We start from the raw sequence: 18,123 nt of genomic DNA, 5'->3' as shown, positions 1-18,123 counted from the left end.
TGAAAACATCAGATATATATCCGATTTAAAACCACATACTGAAACGGCCTGGGTCGGATTTGAAAAAATCGGATTTGTCTCATTCAGACTGTCGTAAAAAAAATCGGAAATGAGTCAGATGGGTCAAAAAAATCGGATTTGGGTCGGATTTGCCTGCAGTGTGAACGTAGCCTCTGTCTGAGCCCGGCCACTTTACATACAGAGCTTTTGTTGGCGGCTTGAATCTGTTGTTTTGTTCTGTTTGTCATGATCCTTACCTCATGACCTCAAGTGATGGTTGGAACATAGATGAACCAGTATATCAAAAGCTTTGCCTTTTCACAGCTACTTCTTCACCTCAGAGCAACAAATTGTTATTGCAGTTGAAGCCTCCATCCATCAACCCATCTCCCACTCCATCCTGYCATCTCTTGTGAACAATTCTTCTACATACTTGAATTCCTTCATTTTGATGTCAATATTAATACCAAACTCTGAAGGAGTGTTCTACCTCTTTTCTAGTTGAAAGACACGGCCTCAAACTCTTAGAACTGCCGAATGGTTGGCTTACTCAGAAAAACTTGTACTCGTGGAAAACTCACACTTATGGTTTTGTTTTTCTTTTTGAATGAACCCATTTAAAAAAAAGTTGGAGGCTATGTACAAATCTGTCCTGCCTGTGTCCTGCTAACTCAAATTTAAAGTTGTTTGAGCGTTCGCTCATCACCAGGCTTTCCATCAGCAGCATTTCAACTTTTTGTCTTCGCACTACCTCTAGCTAAAGAATGCACCCTGAATTATTTACAAATGATGGCAATGCTGGATAATTTAGATTCTACACGGCACACAAACAATTTTGAAGGGAGCCCTCTAGGCTGCAACAACTGTGCCGGGTCTGTAGATCAATAGATATACAAATACGTCAACACAAAGCAGCTGAGCAGAATTTTACAGCATAAAACTTCAGAAGGAAATCCTGAACAACGTCGCGCCTACTCGATGGTCGGGGTTAGAACAGAGCCATGCCAACCATCACATTTCTCCATTTTTCCTGTCTGTCTTTTCCTTTAACCCTCAATGCGGCAGTATGTGTGCCTCATGCTCCGTTTTTGTCTTTCAGGCACAAACCAAGGTGCACATTACGTGCTGGTGCTGCACACTTTGATGCTCGGCAGCCTCTGTAACAACGTCTGGTGACATAAAGAGCAGCGAAGCACTGAGCAGAGAGTGGACAAGTTTTTAAACCTGCGCTCACTGATACATTTTATGTCTTTCAACCATTATCATCCAAAGAGCATTATCATCTCACTGTGAAATTATATTGAAACCACCACCACCAACTCCACACACACGCACAAATCACCCCCCCCCCCACACACACACACAAACAAACACAGAAAACATACAGATAGCTTACTTTGTGAGAAGTTTGAGTGGACAGAGGGGCACATTTACAAGCCACATTATTGTATATTCAACAGGCACATCATCTGCAAGTGCAGTGGTGGAGCTAAGGTTTCTCTGAGTAAGGGGGCAATCAAGGGGGCCGAGCATTTGTTCAAAATCATTACACACAAATCCCTGGTTTAGGTAAGGTGTGTACATATAACCAGTCACACATGTTTAAACACTTGTAATTTAATTTTTAAAAGCTTGCACATTAAATTCTCCTTACCAATTTTACATGCATTTTTACAGTGCATTAATAAAATACTCTCAAACACAGCATGTGAGGAAATCCAGCTGTTTGTCAGTTGAAGGTCATGCCAAGTAAACTGCATCATAGCACACGTGCAACCCCCCCCCACCCCAAAACGGAACAGAAGCAGATTCTTAAAGAGATAGGCCAATTTCAAGGCGTTTAGAAGAGGAAGTGATGAGAAGATAAGTTTATTTTATATTTAAACATAAAAACAGCATTTTAATAACAGCTAAAGKTGACATATATACTTTATTATGGTATATTATTTAAATATATGCCTGAGAAACACATAATATTGGCCCTTTAAGAACAGAAGAAGACTTCTGTAAGCTTGATTCATGTTGGACTCATTAGCGCCACTAGTGTTTGGATATGGAACTGCATCCACCATCATCCCTCTCAGGCAAAGGACAGATGATTGACAGAAATGGGGCACTTCAATCAGATTTCAGCTGGGGTCGTTGCTCCTGTTGYCCTGCCCCTCGAACCGCCCCTGTGTAAGTGACCGCAACCCTTCATTTTCCTTTTGACATGATAGTTTTAATATSTCCAGCTTTTTTCCCTTTTAGTCAAGTGCAGAATTATTTGTAATTTTAAAGACCCTTGTTGGAGAAACAACTTTAGGCAAACAAAAAATTCAAAACAGAAAGTTTACTTCACTGAGAAATGATAAAACAAAAATAATGAAAAGTATAATTAAAAATTTGGATTCTTTCTAGTAAGACAACAGAGAGTTACAAATGAAGAGAATAACTTTTGTACTTAAAAAAGTGTTTTTGCTCCTGGCATATAAAAAGGAAAGATTATCTATTCTTTTTATTTTGTTTTTCCTTTCAAAGTTCAGTTTGTTAACCTGCAAAAATAAACTGCAAAATTTGAACTGGAACTTAATGAAAAAAAGAAAACTCTCTCAAACACTTTTAACTATATCCGTTTATTTAAACACACTGAACTGATAGCAATTTTTCCTTTTCTTCACCTTAATCGTGAATAAGACATACATATTAATTTATCCAATCTGCATGGTTCTTACCTTTCCAACTGTGCACTCCTCTCAAACGTGCCTGACAAAAAAGATTTGAATAATTTATCAATTGTCTTCTATTTGGATTGATTAATTCACTAATGCAAAATTAATTTGTGGCTATCGGGCACACTCCATCCTTACCCATCTTTAATGAAGCAGTTAAGGTAGTATAGGTCCTGCCTTTACTGAAGTACTCACTGAGGAAAAGGGCAGAGGTGTGCAACTCAGAGGTATTAATCCAATACATTCATAATGATGTTTCATCAGAACCAAACGTCTAGTTTTCAGATTTCAGGACCGAACGGACAAACCCCAGGATTTTATGGTAGCGAGTGAGCGAGGGTTTCAACACATTTTCTGGTGTATTTGAGAAACAAATTTAAGGTCAAGAAGATAAAAACAGACAGTGAGAGTACACCAGATGGATAAAAGGCAAAGGTTAACCAAACGAAGGTACGGACCTGGACTCTCCTTGAATGAATGGCCTTGATACAAAGGGCACACAGAGAGTCAGGTTGCTGCACTTTTTTTTATTACTTACTGGAAAAAAAAGTGCAAATGTTYGATCCTGCTATTTCACATTTTCACTCATTTAATAACGCCACATGGCAACTTCTCATTTGTTGTACTTCCTGTACTAGGAAGCTCAGTTGGGGAGAAGAAATGGGACATAATGTGTGCCTGTGTGCGTGCGTGCGTGCGTGCGTGTGTGTGTGTTTCTGCACACTCATGTCGTGCTTGTTCTTTGCTGGTGATTCACCGAGCTCTCTGGCAGCCAGCCAGGACCTATTTTCTCCTTTTCTTTACATAACTGCAAACAATATCACTGAAACTGTGTGTCCTGTCCTTTTTCTTCCTCCTCCACCTCCTCCTCCTTCTTCTCGCGTTGATGCTCAGATGCTTCCTGTTCTTCCTCGCTCACTCTGTCCTGYGCGTTTGGAACTTTTTATGACATCATTTCCTTTCCGCTGCTGCCAATGTGCTGCTCAGGATGGGAGACTGTGATGAAGTGCAGATTCAACACAATCTGTTGGCCTTATTAGATTGATTYTTTTTGTACAGTGTCCTAAGACGACATTTTGTTGTGACTTGGTGCAATATAAATATACTGAATTGAAGTGAACTGAATTAGTATGTTTTGCAGTGTGTAGCAGTGCTGCTGTAACACCCTTGGGATCGTGATGCGACTGCTCAGGAACAGGTGCTTCCTGGTCACGCCCAAAGCACAGCATGGTACAGTAGAGTGGCATGGAGCAGTGCGTGGGACGGGAACCTGTTTTTAACTGAAATGCCCCCCAGGACTTCCTACAGGCCCGGGATCTGCTATCCGTTACACCATATGCCTACAGGACTCTACCCAGCTGGAGACTAGGGCACGTTCGGCTGAAAATAGGGATTCACTGTCACAGTCCTTACCGTGCTGAGGAACAGACTATCATTCGGCCCCAACAGAGCACTGTAACGAGGTGGAAGAGAATGGTACGAGAGGGGSTGGAGAGCAGAGGGGGGCCAAAAAAATAGAATATCAAAGAAAAAAAGAGAAAAACTAAAAAAAAAGTTTAGCCTAACAGTAGAAATGATGGAGAGAAATGAGAGTCAAGCACCGTGTTGGAGCGTGTAGGCAGAGTTTAGTGTCTGGACGGCTCAGTGACTCAGGTGTAAAAAAAAATATATTGTCGGGTCTACGTTGTGCGAGTGAGAGAGTGCCRGAGGGAGGAGACAGGCCTGTGGGGCGCAGGGCTGGTACGTGTACGTGGTGGCTGGGGCTGAGATCAGCTGYATCCGCGGCCTGCTCCGTGACAGCCAGCCTGCACGCTGCTCACCGGTGCAGAAGCGCTAATTGAATTAAGTCTTTATTATCAGGCTGCCGAGGCAGCACTTCTCCCCATCTCTGCCTGCTTGGCTGACACTTTCTCCTTGAACACCTGCTTGACATCAACTTCCTCTTCTATTTATTTATCCCCGCTCTCCTGTGGCCAGTTACTGGCTGCATACCTCACTTCTCTCCACCTCTTTCCCCAAACTGGCATGGCAAGAAAGACTCTAGGTGTCATTGTTTTTTATGYTGCTTTTGTCTATCTGTACTGCACAATATTCCTCAACTAGGATGGCTTGGATAACTTTATCACAGCTGTACACTTCAGTATTGATTACCATCCAAAAAGGGCCCACCTTAAAACAACATTAATTCCTCTGACTGATCCTGCCCTTCTTGGTCTTTATGAGAAACCCTTTTGAGGGAATAAAGACGATAAAGCAAGATGATGTTCTAAGTTGTACTGAATAGTCTCTAGTGAGCAAGCTGGCCAGTGTAATATACAGCAGCTTGGATGTGAACTAACATATATCTAGTCCCCTGTCCATTTCCACTAGCCTCAGGCTCAGGCTGCTTCCCTGGGCTCAGATTGGGCATTACTTTAGAGGACAGACAAACATGAGGCACTATTAAGTTGGCGAGCAGACTAAGGCTCTTGGACTTGGCACAACACTAGCTGTAATCTATTGACCGTTTGCATTCTCTTCTCCCATGCCCCAAAACCACAGGACTTTTCTGTATCTGTCAGTTAAATCCATTGCTCACCTCCCTCCACCTCTATCTGCTGTTTACCCACTCTATGTTTTCCCCCTCGTTCCTTCCCTCCCCCTCCTATATGTCAGCTCAATCCCTCTCTATTCCATCTCTTTCCTGCTCTTTCGTCTATTTGCGTAAATCCGTTCCTCCCTCGCTCCTTCTCGTCCTCACCCTATCCATCACCATCCCTCCCATCTCCATCTCGTCTGTTCGCTCCTCTTATCGACATGTTTCCATTTTCTAAACTGCTCTCGCTCAATCAAATTCACTCTTCCTTCTGAGACCATTTTTCATTTTCTCTTTCATTCACTCCTCCTTCCGTGCTGCCTGGGTTCACCTCGCTCCTGTCCATTCCGCTCTCCCCGGTGGGCTTTATTTCGCCCAGCCTGCGAGACACCAGGTGGGCATGGCTGTCCTTGTCAYGGCTGTTGACTAGCTGGAAGCAGCGGGATATAGTGTCCTTCAGGGCCTGACACAACGGAGTGGCCAASAGTCACTATTCCACAAACTAAAAATTTACTCGGGATGAGATGGGATATTAAAAAAAACAATAGAGAAGAAGGACAAGTAGAAGAGAGTGATGAAGGCAATGACACTAGGTCGCGTTACCAAACTGTCTCTTCGTATTTACTTGACATGATGGATTAATTTCATAACTCCAGCTTGGGTCAGTGCCACAAGTCCTTCTGTTTTGGATCCAATGTAGTTTTATCAAATACCTCTTCATCTTTCGTGCCTTKGTTCCCGTTTGCATCCCGCTTTTTTGTGTGCCATTCCCCTCGCTGTGTCTCGCTCCTGCTGCTACTGTCCTTTCCCCTCCTCTCCTCTGAAACTCTGCCAGCCAGCCAGCCAGTGCCACAACGCATTAGGGCCAAACACTATCCGACTTGCTTCTCAGGCACGTCTTACACATCAGCCCCTCAACCCTCTCATGCATACACACAGAAGCCTGCATGGAAAGTCCAGCACTTCTTCACACCATCTGCCACAGTGGCTGACAGAGATGCGGTTTACGCAGAAGGCTTGGGGGAGGTCTCATTCGCCGTGGCAGACTCACTCCAACGCCACCTCTCCAGTCAAAACAAAAACACAAGGACTACGTTTTCCATTCAAAACACACACACGTTCTCACTTGTGGTGACACATGGCATCTCAATACATTTGTTCAGACACAGTGTGATTTTCAAAGGCAAAGTGCTGGTCTCTCAAGCTCGCAACAATACCTCCACATAAGAACATTTACACATGTGTACACAGGAATAAGCACAATCCACAATCCCTGCTATAAACCGTTTTTAGACACTAAATTCAGTACAAAGTCACAGCTTCCGTGCACAATAGCAAACAAACAGTCATTAGCAGATTTCAAGCTGCCTTTTAGTTCTGCTTGACACTGTTGTTGGTGTTCCTGCGCCTCTGGGGTGGCGCCACTGCTGTAGGTTTTAATAAAAGCATTGTCTTTGGAAGCTGTCTAATGGGACTTGAATTCATTTTGGAGGGCTGCAGCCGCTGTAGCTATGGTTGTTGCTGTGGATGTGGGAGGAGAGAGGGCTATTGCGCAGGGACATGGAGGCGGCTGGGTTYAGTGTCACTGCAGGACCCTCAGAGGACCGGCGCTTATTGTTGGATAGTTTCAATATACAATGTGTAGGTGTGTGAGAGAGCGGGTTCTGTAGTCAAGCACTGCAGGCACCTGTATAAATTTAGGTATTCCAACCTTGTGCACACAAGTCAAAGCACACAGCTGACACAGTCTACTAAACATTATATAAATAAACACATGACTATTTGGGGTTTGGTGTAAGGTGAGATGAAGTTAACAAGTCCCATAAAACAGACAGTGAAGAGCAGAAATCCTAATGCACTCCAACGTGAAATTGTGATAGCTACAGGATGCTCAAAATAATGAGTTACCTCAAAACGATACACAGGTGTCTATTACRTATTTGGGCTGACCAATTTGTGACACCATTCAGTCAACAGTTAYCCCATCTGTCAGCATTCAAACACCTTGGAAAAAGCCCCTCAAAGGGACATTTGCRTCATTTATGATGAACAATAAGCGCCCGCTCTCAACAGGAGGCCAATGTTACGCCCATGATGAGGTCACATCAAATGTTAATGCCGACATTTGGAACCACAATCCTTTGCCTTCCTTCTGTTTTCACTCTGATCCCACAGGCACCTTTGCATCCCATCAGCAGAAGCTACATGGACACATCTTTAAAGAGGCAAAGGGAATGAAAGAGTATGGCTATCTAGAAAGCAGCAGTAGAGGAAATCCTAATTGYGCCTATAAGTGTGTTCCCTCCTGTGGAGTGAAGGTGCAAGGTAACGGCCATCCTAAATCACAGCTTGGCTGTGGCCTTCATTAAAGCCATAATGCCAGGCTCTCCCTTTAATGGAAATGGAAGGCAGAAAGGCTGTTGGTGTAAATTAAAGTGTAAGGCCCGAGTAGGGAAAGATTTCCCCAGCTCTGACAGGTGCGGCCTGAATTAGCTGTAGTGCTGTTCGAGCAGTCAGTGGGAGAACACTGGTATTGATTTTAAGCACTGTTGCACTTCCTATCTAAAAAGGAATGTGTATTACTCGAGCTAAGCGCATCAATCACTCAGCATTCCACCACTCTCCCTTGGCATGCTTCAGATTTTGAAATGATAAACAAACAGAAACAGACCAAAACAAAAGACTGCACTGGCTGTGCTTGGTACTGTACAGGCTTCGGCTGCATGCATCAGCAGCACACGCCTCATAAAAGGCATCTGTGCGTGCATGCGTTCGGTCCACTTCATTTTATCTTCCTGGAGTTGACAGAATGCCATCTCTATTCAGGGCATGTCCTGCATTGTGTGTCACCTTGGTCAAACAGCTGGCGTCAGCTCCTTGCGCTCTGGSTGCGGCCCACTCCTCTGTTTATGACCTGCATGTGTCAGAGTTGTTACATGCGTGCTGAGCAGCCGCGCAGTGCTGCGCCTCTCTGTGTACAACCCTGCTGCTTATCTCTGCCTTCAATCATACCCCGCTGACCCAGTCTGGAGGCACTCACCGAGGAAGMATTAGCCTTCTTAGCCTATTCCCCACAGGGGTCATCCCATAAACAGACATGCAGACAGCTCAACCACAATTAGACACGTTYATAACCAGACACATACACCTTAAGGTGTGCGATGACAAATGATAAGGCTGTGCTTAACCACAGGTGTCCTGAACGTGACCTCTCACACTTGACCTTGAATGAAATGCTTTTCGTGTAGAGGCTAGCCATCAATCATCTCCCATCAATCACACACAAGCTACATGCTTTCACCTCWCCCCAACCCTCCTCTCCATTACATCCATCACTACACCCCAACCTGTCGCTGACGTCCCTGAGAACATTTCACTCTGACTCTCCCATTCGAGAACACATGCACACAGTGAACCCACAGCCTCACAGTCATCTTTGTCCTGTATTGATGGCTGCGCTAAAATCTGGGCTGTGTTGTCATCTTGTCAGGTGTTTGGTCACATCTATAGGTGCACTGGTGGAGTCGCTCCCCGGAGACGCATCTGAGATGCCAACACCCGCACTGAGACATGACCAATGTGAGTCCTCTGGGAACTGACCACTGCAAAGCAGAGCCTCAGAGGTGACATACTGTAGCTAGGAGCATCCTGAGAAACACTTGTTTAAAACATCACTGGAACAAAAATCTCTCGAGCCCCACACATTTTTGGAAAGTCATGTCTTGGGCAGCAAAGCATTTGTAGCATTTGTGATATTCTAGCACAGAAAGCATGGGATGTTTTTTTTTTCTTCTTCTTCTTTAAACCGTTTTGAATTTATGTTCCCTGAAGGTCATTTTTTACAATACAGGCAGATAATAATGTGTATTTTGAAGAAAGTAATAAWGGTGACTAACTATAAAGGCTACATCTGAAGGTTGCACGAACCCTGCATTGAATTTAAATATACCGAGATGGAGAGGGTCTTATTTTAAATAAATAAAATGAAACAGAAAAAGCAAAGAATCATTCAGCTCTTTCTGCTGGTAATTACACATGAGCGATATACTAATTGGCAGTGTCTTTATGCAGAACTATTATCAATGCCTCTCCAAGGTAGAGGGAAAGTGACGAGGTGGGGTAAACAATAAACTCAAAGCCGAGTCTATTTACACGTGGACGTGGATTGTACAAAATGTCAAYATGAAAACCCAGCAAACAAATATGTATATATATATATATATATATATATATATATATATATATATATTTGACCTATTTTAAATGTATGAACATTAGGAGTGTAACGGTATGCAGGCATTTGGCACAGGTACATTGAAGTACACCATGAATACGTTGGTCACAGATGATCTCACTCTCATATACAGTAGAATCTGTTTCATACTGTATCCAACTGTATTTTGCAATTCACCACATGGCATAAAAGAAGCAGAGGAMGATAAGTTTAAAGGCCCTCTACATCAAACAAAGCATGAATGACTGTTTCACAATAACATACAGAAGAACATACACAATCGCCAGTTTCCTGATTCAGGGTAGTATTGGAGATCAAGAAGTCTACAGATATGGCAAAATAATGTGATATAATGTACATGTTGTTATCCCTATGGTAGGCATTTTGTGTATTTAGTGATATAAAGTGTCACGTTCCCATAATTGCACTTGCTTACTTACAAGCTTGGTGAGCATTTCACATGTTGTTTATGTTGTATTTTAACATTAGCAGACATTATTCAGCTCTGTATTGCTTTTCAATTTTTTATCAAGTCTAGGTCAAATTAAATGAAGGAGACGTTTCTTATTTTGCTTTATTTGTTTTTTGTATTTTTTTTTAATCCTGAAAAATATACCTTTCTGGAGTTTATAAAACTGTCTGCAAATGTTCTATTTGACACAAAGCCCCGAGGACACTGTCCACAGTTCAAATTGGGTTAAAAAAAAAAGACAATACAATGTGACTATTTTTTATAGTGAAGTTAGTAGTTGACAAATCTTGTCTTGCTGTTCATGACCTGCTACCTTAGATCATCACTACTAGCAAGTGTAGTTTGTTTTACTCTCTCTGTTTCTGGGGGAGTTATTGTCCACTTAAAACAAACAAATCTAACATTTGTTGTTGTTTTTTCCACTGTTGTACTGAATCTGTACTGTCACTCATACTGAGATAATACCAAACTGTGACTCATACTGTTACACTACTAAAAACATGTAATCTTTATTWAAAAAAARGACAATTGCRTCAGCGCTGTGTATTTGCAGTTCAGTGATTGGTTAGTCTGTATGAAAGTTGTGATATTCCAAAAAAAAGGCCAAGAATATGATTCCTGTTGCTGTCTAATTATAAATACATTAGCTAAATAAACTCAAAGAACAATCTAATGCTGTCAAATGTCTGAATCACATWCATTATTATCAACTTAGAGATGCTATATAATTACATCATGTTCATTTTTGTCACAAACGCACAGGCTGATATGAAATTCTCCTTGTTAGACTGRGCTAAAAAGCCAAGAATGTGTTTTTCCCCATCTCCAAATGCATTTTTAACAAYATATCTCCCTACTCTTTTCCAAATATCATAGGTACTCTTGGCATTTTGTTCCACATGTGGGAGTAACTTCTGACCYCGACTGCTGAGTGGTGAGTGTATGATATGAGCACATTAACATACCATTCAAAGCAGATGTTGTGCTAATGCCTATTATGTTAATTGGGATGCTAAAAGGCGCTTATTAGCTGGTATTAATATTCTCTGATGTATCTGCAAACTGTGAACTTTTCCAAACAGCCATCAGCAGCCTGTAAAATTAAACACCCCACCATGAACTTGAGAGAGGTCGGTAAACTGTCTTAAAAAGATATGTAAAACAAAATATGGTAATTTTAGCTCCTTGAATGTAATAGTTATGAGGCTATGAATCCTGAAAAAAGTATGTTTAAAAGAGGACAGGAGTGTAATTGTCTTACCTTGTTTTAGGGGATGTCGTTAGCCATTCTTCATGCTTTTCAAATGTTATCAAGTAAGCTGCAATCTCCTGCGAAAGAGTGAAGAGAGGGAAGAGGAAAGGAGTGAGGCTTAGATATGTCATCTTTAATCACTGTTCTCTTGTGTTTGTAATACATTTGTGAGGCTGCTTCATTGATATTCAGACAGTCTAACCAGCAGAACAAACAAAAGAAAGATGGAAACAGGGCCGGTGCTGTGGAGTTCAGGCAGGTAAACGCACCCTGGTAGAAGTAAAATGAAAGACAGAAGTGGGATGCATCTGAGGTCAGATCATCTTCTGAGACCATCTTTGTTATGAAAGCTTTGATCAAGTTCTCCTCTGAGGACATCAAGGTGCTCTCAGAGAGATTGACATCTCTGTGTTTGAGAGCGAGGAGCTTTTAACATTTTAGGTCCGATCCTCCCCCAAATCCCTTTGATCTGCCCTTGACACTCTTCTATGGATCAATCCACTCTTTAACCTTTGAATAATAATTACACACAAGTCTCACAATATTGACATGCATTTGTTCTGCTTTACTTCAGAAAAAAGCTGCGGATCCTTTGGAGTCAGTTGTGTACAAAAAATGAAGCTATATGCACTGAAACACTGATAATTTTTTTAAAAAGCCTAAAATGCCACTGGCATAAACAACAACACTTCAAACATGTTTCCCAAGCTCACTGTGCCAACTGCATCTGTTTGAGGGGGGACAYGTTAGCCCATACCCAGCCATTTTCTCACCAAACTAATGGGCAGAAATAAAAGAACTTTGGATAATGGCTGACAACCCATTGATTACCAGTGACAGGCGGCAATTCACTCTTCACAAGAACATTTTGTCAGATTCTTACAGAGAGCAAGACACTGGGACAGACATGCTTACACAATAACATTGTTTTCTTATTTTCTCAGAACGTCACTCTCTCCTGATGTACCTGTCCATACRAAGCAATACTGTCCACAGATATTAAAGGGGACATATCCAATTTTTTGTCCGTTAATTSCATTTTGTTGTGTACTTGGAGTCTCTAGGAGTGCATAAAATTTKAACTTGTTCTCTCTCGGTTCTGTGTAGATATCTATATACTTTTTAGGAAAGTTTTGAACTCGTTTAGTAATTAATTTGTAAATAAAGTTTCTGCACAGCTTAAGTCCTTTTAACAAAATGGAATGAACCAGTCTGGAGGCTGCAGGGGKGCAGGGTGTGAAGTGTCTCGTTTGGATTGAAAGARACAGCCAAAAAATGAGTTGCTTTGAGACACATCTCAGAAAARGGGACAAATGGGGGCTTGTGGAGTTACAAAAAGGAGGAAAGACCAAAGCATTGCAGTTCCACTGAATGATTTAAATATGGAAAGGATTTAAAAGCATGATACATAACCCTAAAGTTTAACAATACGTGGAAGTGCCAAAATCTGCAGTTCCTCTAATGGCCACATGAGGCTCTCAGCATGTTACATTAACATCCCCAATATTACAACAAAAAAGTGTATTTTTATTTGTTAAAAAGTCACTTGATTAAACAGAAAAATAATACTTAATTAAAGGTGCAGTGGCTTTTAATTGACAAGGGACCATTACAGAGTGGATATTAAAAAAACAGTGTCTTCACATTCCTCACTCTGTTCCTTCTATGTCACTTATACCAGGAAWAAACAGACATGTTAGTGACTAAATCATAAAGTATTTGCTTAAAATGAAAACTGAAGCTGTGACAAAGTCCAAGTTGATACAAATTTTTAAAAAATGCTTTAGACTTGTTTTTTTCCTTATAAATACAAGAGGTTTCCAATTGACTCATTAATGGCGTGTCACCAGTGTGACCTGGCACAAGACACAGCTGACTGGCAATAGCCCACAGGGATGCTGCAGGGTGTCTCAGTGTGAAGGGTTCCCAGGCTGGCAGGCATCCCAAATGAGAAAGGAGTGGTAGCACGGCGGGTAATACCGCCTCCAGGTGCTGGCTGGGAGATTACGCTGTGTTGATTAACTTACTGTTCCCCTGGCCTAACGACCAGAGGCATGAAAGCCATAAGAAGACGGATTTTTAAATTCAAAACGACTCAAAGGGGGTRAAGGTTGACAAGAGGAGCTCTGAGCTGCTTCTATGCTTCATAATTTCCAGTATATAACAGGAAAATGAACAATGAGGTGGATCCGTGGTCAGTGGTGCGGTTTTGTAAACCTGAGGCTGCAAATTCAAGCCTGGAATGMGTAAAACAATTGCCAGATTATTTGCAGTTGCATCCCGTGAAGAACGGGAGCTGCTGATAAATAAACAAAAGAAAAATGAACAGTGACAAAAAAACTAAAATAAAGTGCCAACAACTAATGTGGASTAGAAGCAGCATTACTTTCACCCATATTTGTTTTAAAAATACGAAAAAATTATTGATTTTATTGATCTTAGCTTTTCTGTGTCCGTTTTTGTAGAACTAAAGGGTAGTAAAAACCCTCCTTTGGTGACCTTTGTGACTCTTTGCACACAGTCCTTCCATCACTCCTGTCTTTAAAATTGAGCCACASCCATTGCCTCAGTGGAGGGTGTGTGTGTGTGTGTGTGTGTGGGGGGGGGGGGGGGGTTGAAATAGGGGACTACATGGTCTCGTATTTCGAAAGATTTAAAAAAAAAGAAAAAAAAGTGCACCTCTACCTCTGGCTCTTCGCTCACCACTCCCTGTCGGAACAGATGCCAGGGATTATTCCAAGCCCCCGACCAGCCATAAAGGTGCAATAATCTTATGGTGAGGAAACAAACAAAAACAGACGTGCAGCCATTAAACAGCTGCAAAGAGACAAAGTTTGCATGGGGCGGCTATACATGAGGCTATAGTGCGCGTCTGGGTTAGGCAAACACACTTGAGAGTTGGTGCGAGAGGCAGGGAGGGAGAAAGTGTAAGCAGACTGCTGAACACTGATGGTGCATCAAAGTCAAAGCAGCTGCCGTCAGTGAGCCCTGGACTCTATCTGCTGACCTCACTGCCTCTGGCCCGCTCTCCGCCACTGGGGAAATATTCAAAGGAGGCTCTCTGAACACACACCTACCACCTTTAYTCTACTTAAAGKCAGAATCWRCCTCATGCAAGGTWGTTTGTACTTCACTCCTTTGTGAATCACCCTTCTCACTGACACAACCCTCGGTTAAGGTTGTATTCACGAGTATTCACACGCTGTCATRGTTTGTGTTGTACACTGCTTAGCTCAAATTAAGGCAAACTCCCACAGAAATCTGATCTCAATAAAAAAAAACAGCAAAAAGCTTGCAGTGAAGCAGAGACTAAACAATAACTTTTCCAAATGACATGGTGGTTGCAAATAAGGGTGCCTTTCATTTTCYGGGGGAAACAACAACCCGAAGCTTGTTTGTTCTAACTCAGCCATCTCATTTGCTTTTGTCTCTGTAAAAGCTATGACACACTGTTAGCAGAGGGGGCCGCGCTGGAACATGACGGAGCGGTTTCAGGGCTGATGGCGAGGCGGGAGTGTTTGCTTCAGTGTTACAATCAGTAGGTCTGATTACTGGGTACCTGTCTGCGCACGGCGCTTCATTAACACACTTTCAGGGGCTGTCACTCCCACACTCATCAGTTTGTGCCCCCMTTTTGTAGCCTCTACAAAGTTCATGCCTACCCTCACTCCATTTTTCTCCCTCTCTTTCCCGTAACCGCTGAGGTGAAAAGGAAAGCCACCATGAGAAAATTTCCATTTGGAGATGACTGGCTTTTACTGTCTCGCTCTTCAAATGATATTTCCATTCTGAGGGTACAACATTTCCTCCAGTGAGAATCATCTTTTGAAAAGTCTACCTATTTGAAATCGGATATGACACTAACATATTCATCCCATTTCATGTTTTTGCGTCAAGACGGGCTGGTGTGGGAGCAGGAGCAATAAACTTTTAGAAAAATACACAYACTGCTTGACTCAACCCCAATTCTAATAGTATTTATTAAATGTGATGACTTCAGCAGAAACTCTGCTTGGGCCTGATCAGATGAATGTCTCTAAAGCATTTCACTTTCCCATCGCACAAAGGGTTCCAAACACAGATCTGTTGTCTAATGGACAGGTTCCAGTGTAGATGTATAGTTCCTGAATGACTGGCGGTTAGTTGTTTTGTTTTTACCTCTCTTATTCTGCAATCTTTGATTTATGAGAGCAAAGAGATGTGTTGAGAAGAGYGTTTGGGATGACAAGCCTGATCACTTAAAACAACTGTCACTGTGCCATTAGGAGTAGAGATAGGTTTGTCTGGGCATTATCTCAGGACAGATCAGGCACCTGTCTCTAAACACCATCCATAATGTTTCTGCTCTCCGGCTGCAATTTGTGCATTTAGGCTGCCAAGAAATAAGAGGCGAGATACTTTTCTGTGCAAACTTTCAAGTTAAAAGAAACACCTGCATCTTAAAGTTTAGTCACTTTACTATGATGTTGTCATCACTCCACCAAATACATAAATACCATAAAATAAATGTATGTTTTAAGAATTACATCATACGTTTGCCAATTACAGTATTATTCCAGTTACAGTGGTGCTCCAGTGACACTAATGAAAATGCACTTAATAAATAGCTGTATTAGAAAATCTAACTTTAGCAACAGTATTGATTTCAGTAAAAGCTCGAGCTAATGAAATGAATATGAGGGAGCAGGGAGATGTGAAAGAGTAGATGGAGGGAAGTTTGGTTAGAGAGCAGAGCACAGCGCCTCCAGCCTGCCTCGTGGTGAAGTCTGGGGAATGCATCCTCAAAGCTTTGACCTTGCCCTGCACTTGAAAGCAGGAAGTGGATGAAAACGAAGGGGGGTGGGGCAGAACGGATACGGTGAGAAGAGCCCTCCCTGATGACCCTAGGTTTCACTGTGGAGTGCCAGGTTATCTGATATTTCCTCCAGGGCAGCCCAGGAAACCAACCTGACCAGGGGCAGGCATAAATGGACTGGTAGTGCGTTTGTGGAGGGCGGGGGGTGGGGTGGGGGGGGGGGGTCCACTGAAGCACCAGGCAATCAAGAGATTACACCCACACACACTCGCACACAAACGCGTACACACACAAAATCTAATGCAATTAGGCACAGATGGAGATGAGCACAGAAAAAGGGGGATGAAGGAGGCGGGTCGGGAGTTAGTGAAAAGGGAGAAGATAATCAAAAAGGAAAGAGGGAGAAGAAAAAGTTTAAAGTTTTTTTTTTCTTTTCCTCACGACAATAAAAAATGGATTTCAAACAGCAGAGGTGTGAAGGCATGGTGATTAAAAAAGTGTGCTTTGGTTCGATTCTGCAAGCAAAAGCACCTTAGCTGAATTCATTTTTTGTTTATACTTCATGAATTCTTAATGCACAAGCAATAATGTATCATACACACCATATCTATGCAATCTCATATGSTCATATTACTCTTTAAGCTGGGGAAAGTGTTCAGGTGGAGTGAATCTGTTTTAGCCGGTCGTAACCTCCAGCTAGCCTTTCAGACTGTTTGGGCATATCTCATGAAAGGATGCAGAGGAACTACTATCAAGACAAATGGTCAGCACAGAGGAAAATAGAGAGAAACTAAGAGAAATGAGACAGAGGAGGAGGAGAGTGAGAGAGTTTGTAAAGTGAAAGTAAGCAACAATAGAGTGTGCTGTTGACAGATGCACTTGGCATCTGCTGTAGAGGAATGAAGCTCTTCTATGAGTCCCTGTGCTGGGTTAAAAAGATGCCCTCTACAGCATACTGCTCATAAGAATCTGCATGAGGTCTCCCTCCTGACAGGGGGAAGTGGGAGTCAAACTGTGTCCACTCTGTTACTCCACTGTGAAATGCAACAAACTTGTTCTGCCCCAACCCCAGAAAAAAAACAAAACAAAAAAAAAAAAACGTGTATCACTTTGCATATTTGGCAACAGATGTTTTAGTGATTGAAAAAAAATACACTAGCAACAGAAACTTTCAGAAAAAAACAGTTCAATATTCAATCTCCTCAAAAATACATTCAGTGGGTGGGTGGTGGGGGAGAGGGGTATTTCACAAAATCATTTTTTTAGTGTTGCTTTCACTCATTCATGCCTATTTGAGAAATCCTTGAATCTCCTGTGGTAGCCATATTGTGCTGTCTAAATGCTTGATGGTACAAAGCTCTGCCTATTTGTACAAAGCTCCTCCCTGGAGTTCAGTCTGCAGCTGAGCCCCSACCCCACAGAGCACCCCTCCTCGAAGCATTGTGAAAACATGCTGAAGTGGGAGTGTCAGAAACAATAGGAGGTTCTTAAAGAGACAGAGGCCAATTTTAAGGTRGGCTATGATGCAGTTATTTTTATTTATTGATTTATTTGCAAATGTATTTTTGATATATGATTTTCATAACATCTGAAGGCAACATAGTTACTTGATTGTGGTATAGAATTGARCTATGCGCCTCGAAAATACACCCCCACCCCCTTAAAGGGGCTATATCATGTAAAATAAACTGTTTTTGAGTTTTATATCATGTTGTAATGTTATCCTCTTATCAAAACATGACCAGAGTCTTTGACTCATTCATGCATGTTTGAGAAATCCTGTAGTGTTCTGAAGCAGCCAGGCAGGGGGACAAAAACCACGGGTTGGGACTAAAACGTCCTTTTGGGATCCGCTCCTCCTCTGGGCTGTGTCTCCAAGCTGATCTTCCTCATCACAGAGCACAACTCCCCACCCCCCACCCCCGCCCATGACTCCTGCAGAATCTCTGCAGCAACAAAGCACACAACTGGTGAAACTGAAAGTGAAACTGAAACTGTCTGCTGAGCTCCCAATACTACTTCTCAGCCCAGCCCTTTTCAAATTCAAAATACCTTTGAGGAAATGTATTTTCAGATGCCAAGTA

The 18,123-nt window shown here is 42.2% G+C and overlaps 1 protein-coding gene across 9 annotated transcripts in view; it reads right to left on the bottom strand.

Moving 5' to 3' along the window:
• The window catches only part of camta1a (calmodulin binding transcription activator 1a), a 402,428-nt gene that overhangs the window by 218,187 nt on the left and 166,118 nt on the right, over positions 1 to 18,123 (bottom strand). For all 9 annotated transcript variants that reach the window (XM_014010926.1, XM_014010925.1, XM_014010929.1 and 6 more), the window contains one exon: positions 11,254 to 11,321. In XM_014010926.1, coding sequence (XP_013866380.1) covers positions 11,254 to 11,321 — 68 coding nt within the window. The remainder of the gene's footprint in view (positions 1 to 11,253; positions 11,322 to 18,123) is intronic.

Source organism: Austrofundulus limnaeus, unplaced genomic scaffold, assembly GCF_001266775.1.
Source record: "Austrofundulus limnaeus strain Quisiro unplaced genomic scaffold, Austrofundulus_limnaeus-1.0 Scaffold75, whole genome shotgun sequence".
In the NCBI taxonomy this organism is placed as follows: domain Eukaryota; kingdom Metazoa; phylum Chordata; class Actinopteri; order Cyprinodontiformes; family Rivulidae; genus Austrofundulus; species Austrofundulus limnaeus.
The sequence above is the reverse complement of the archived record's forward strand: the minus strand, read 5'-3'. Positions and strand labels throughout refer to the sequence as shown.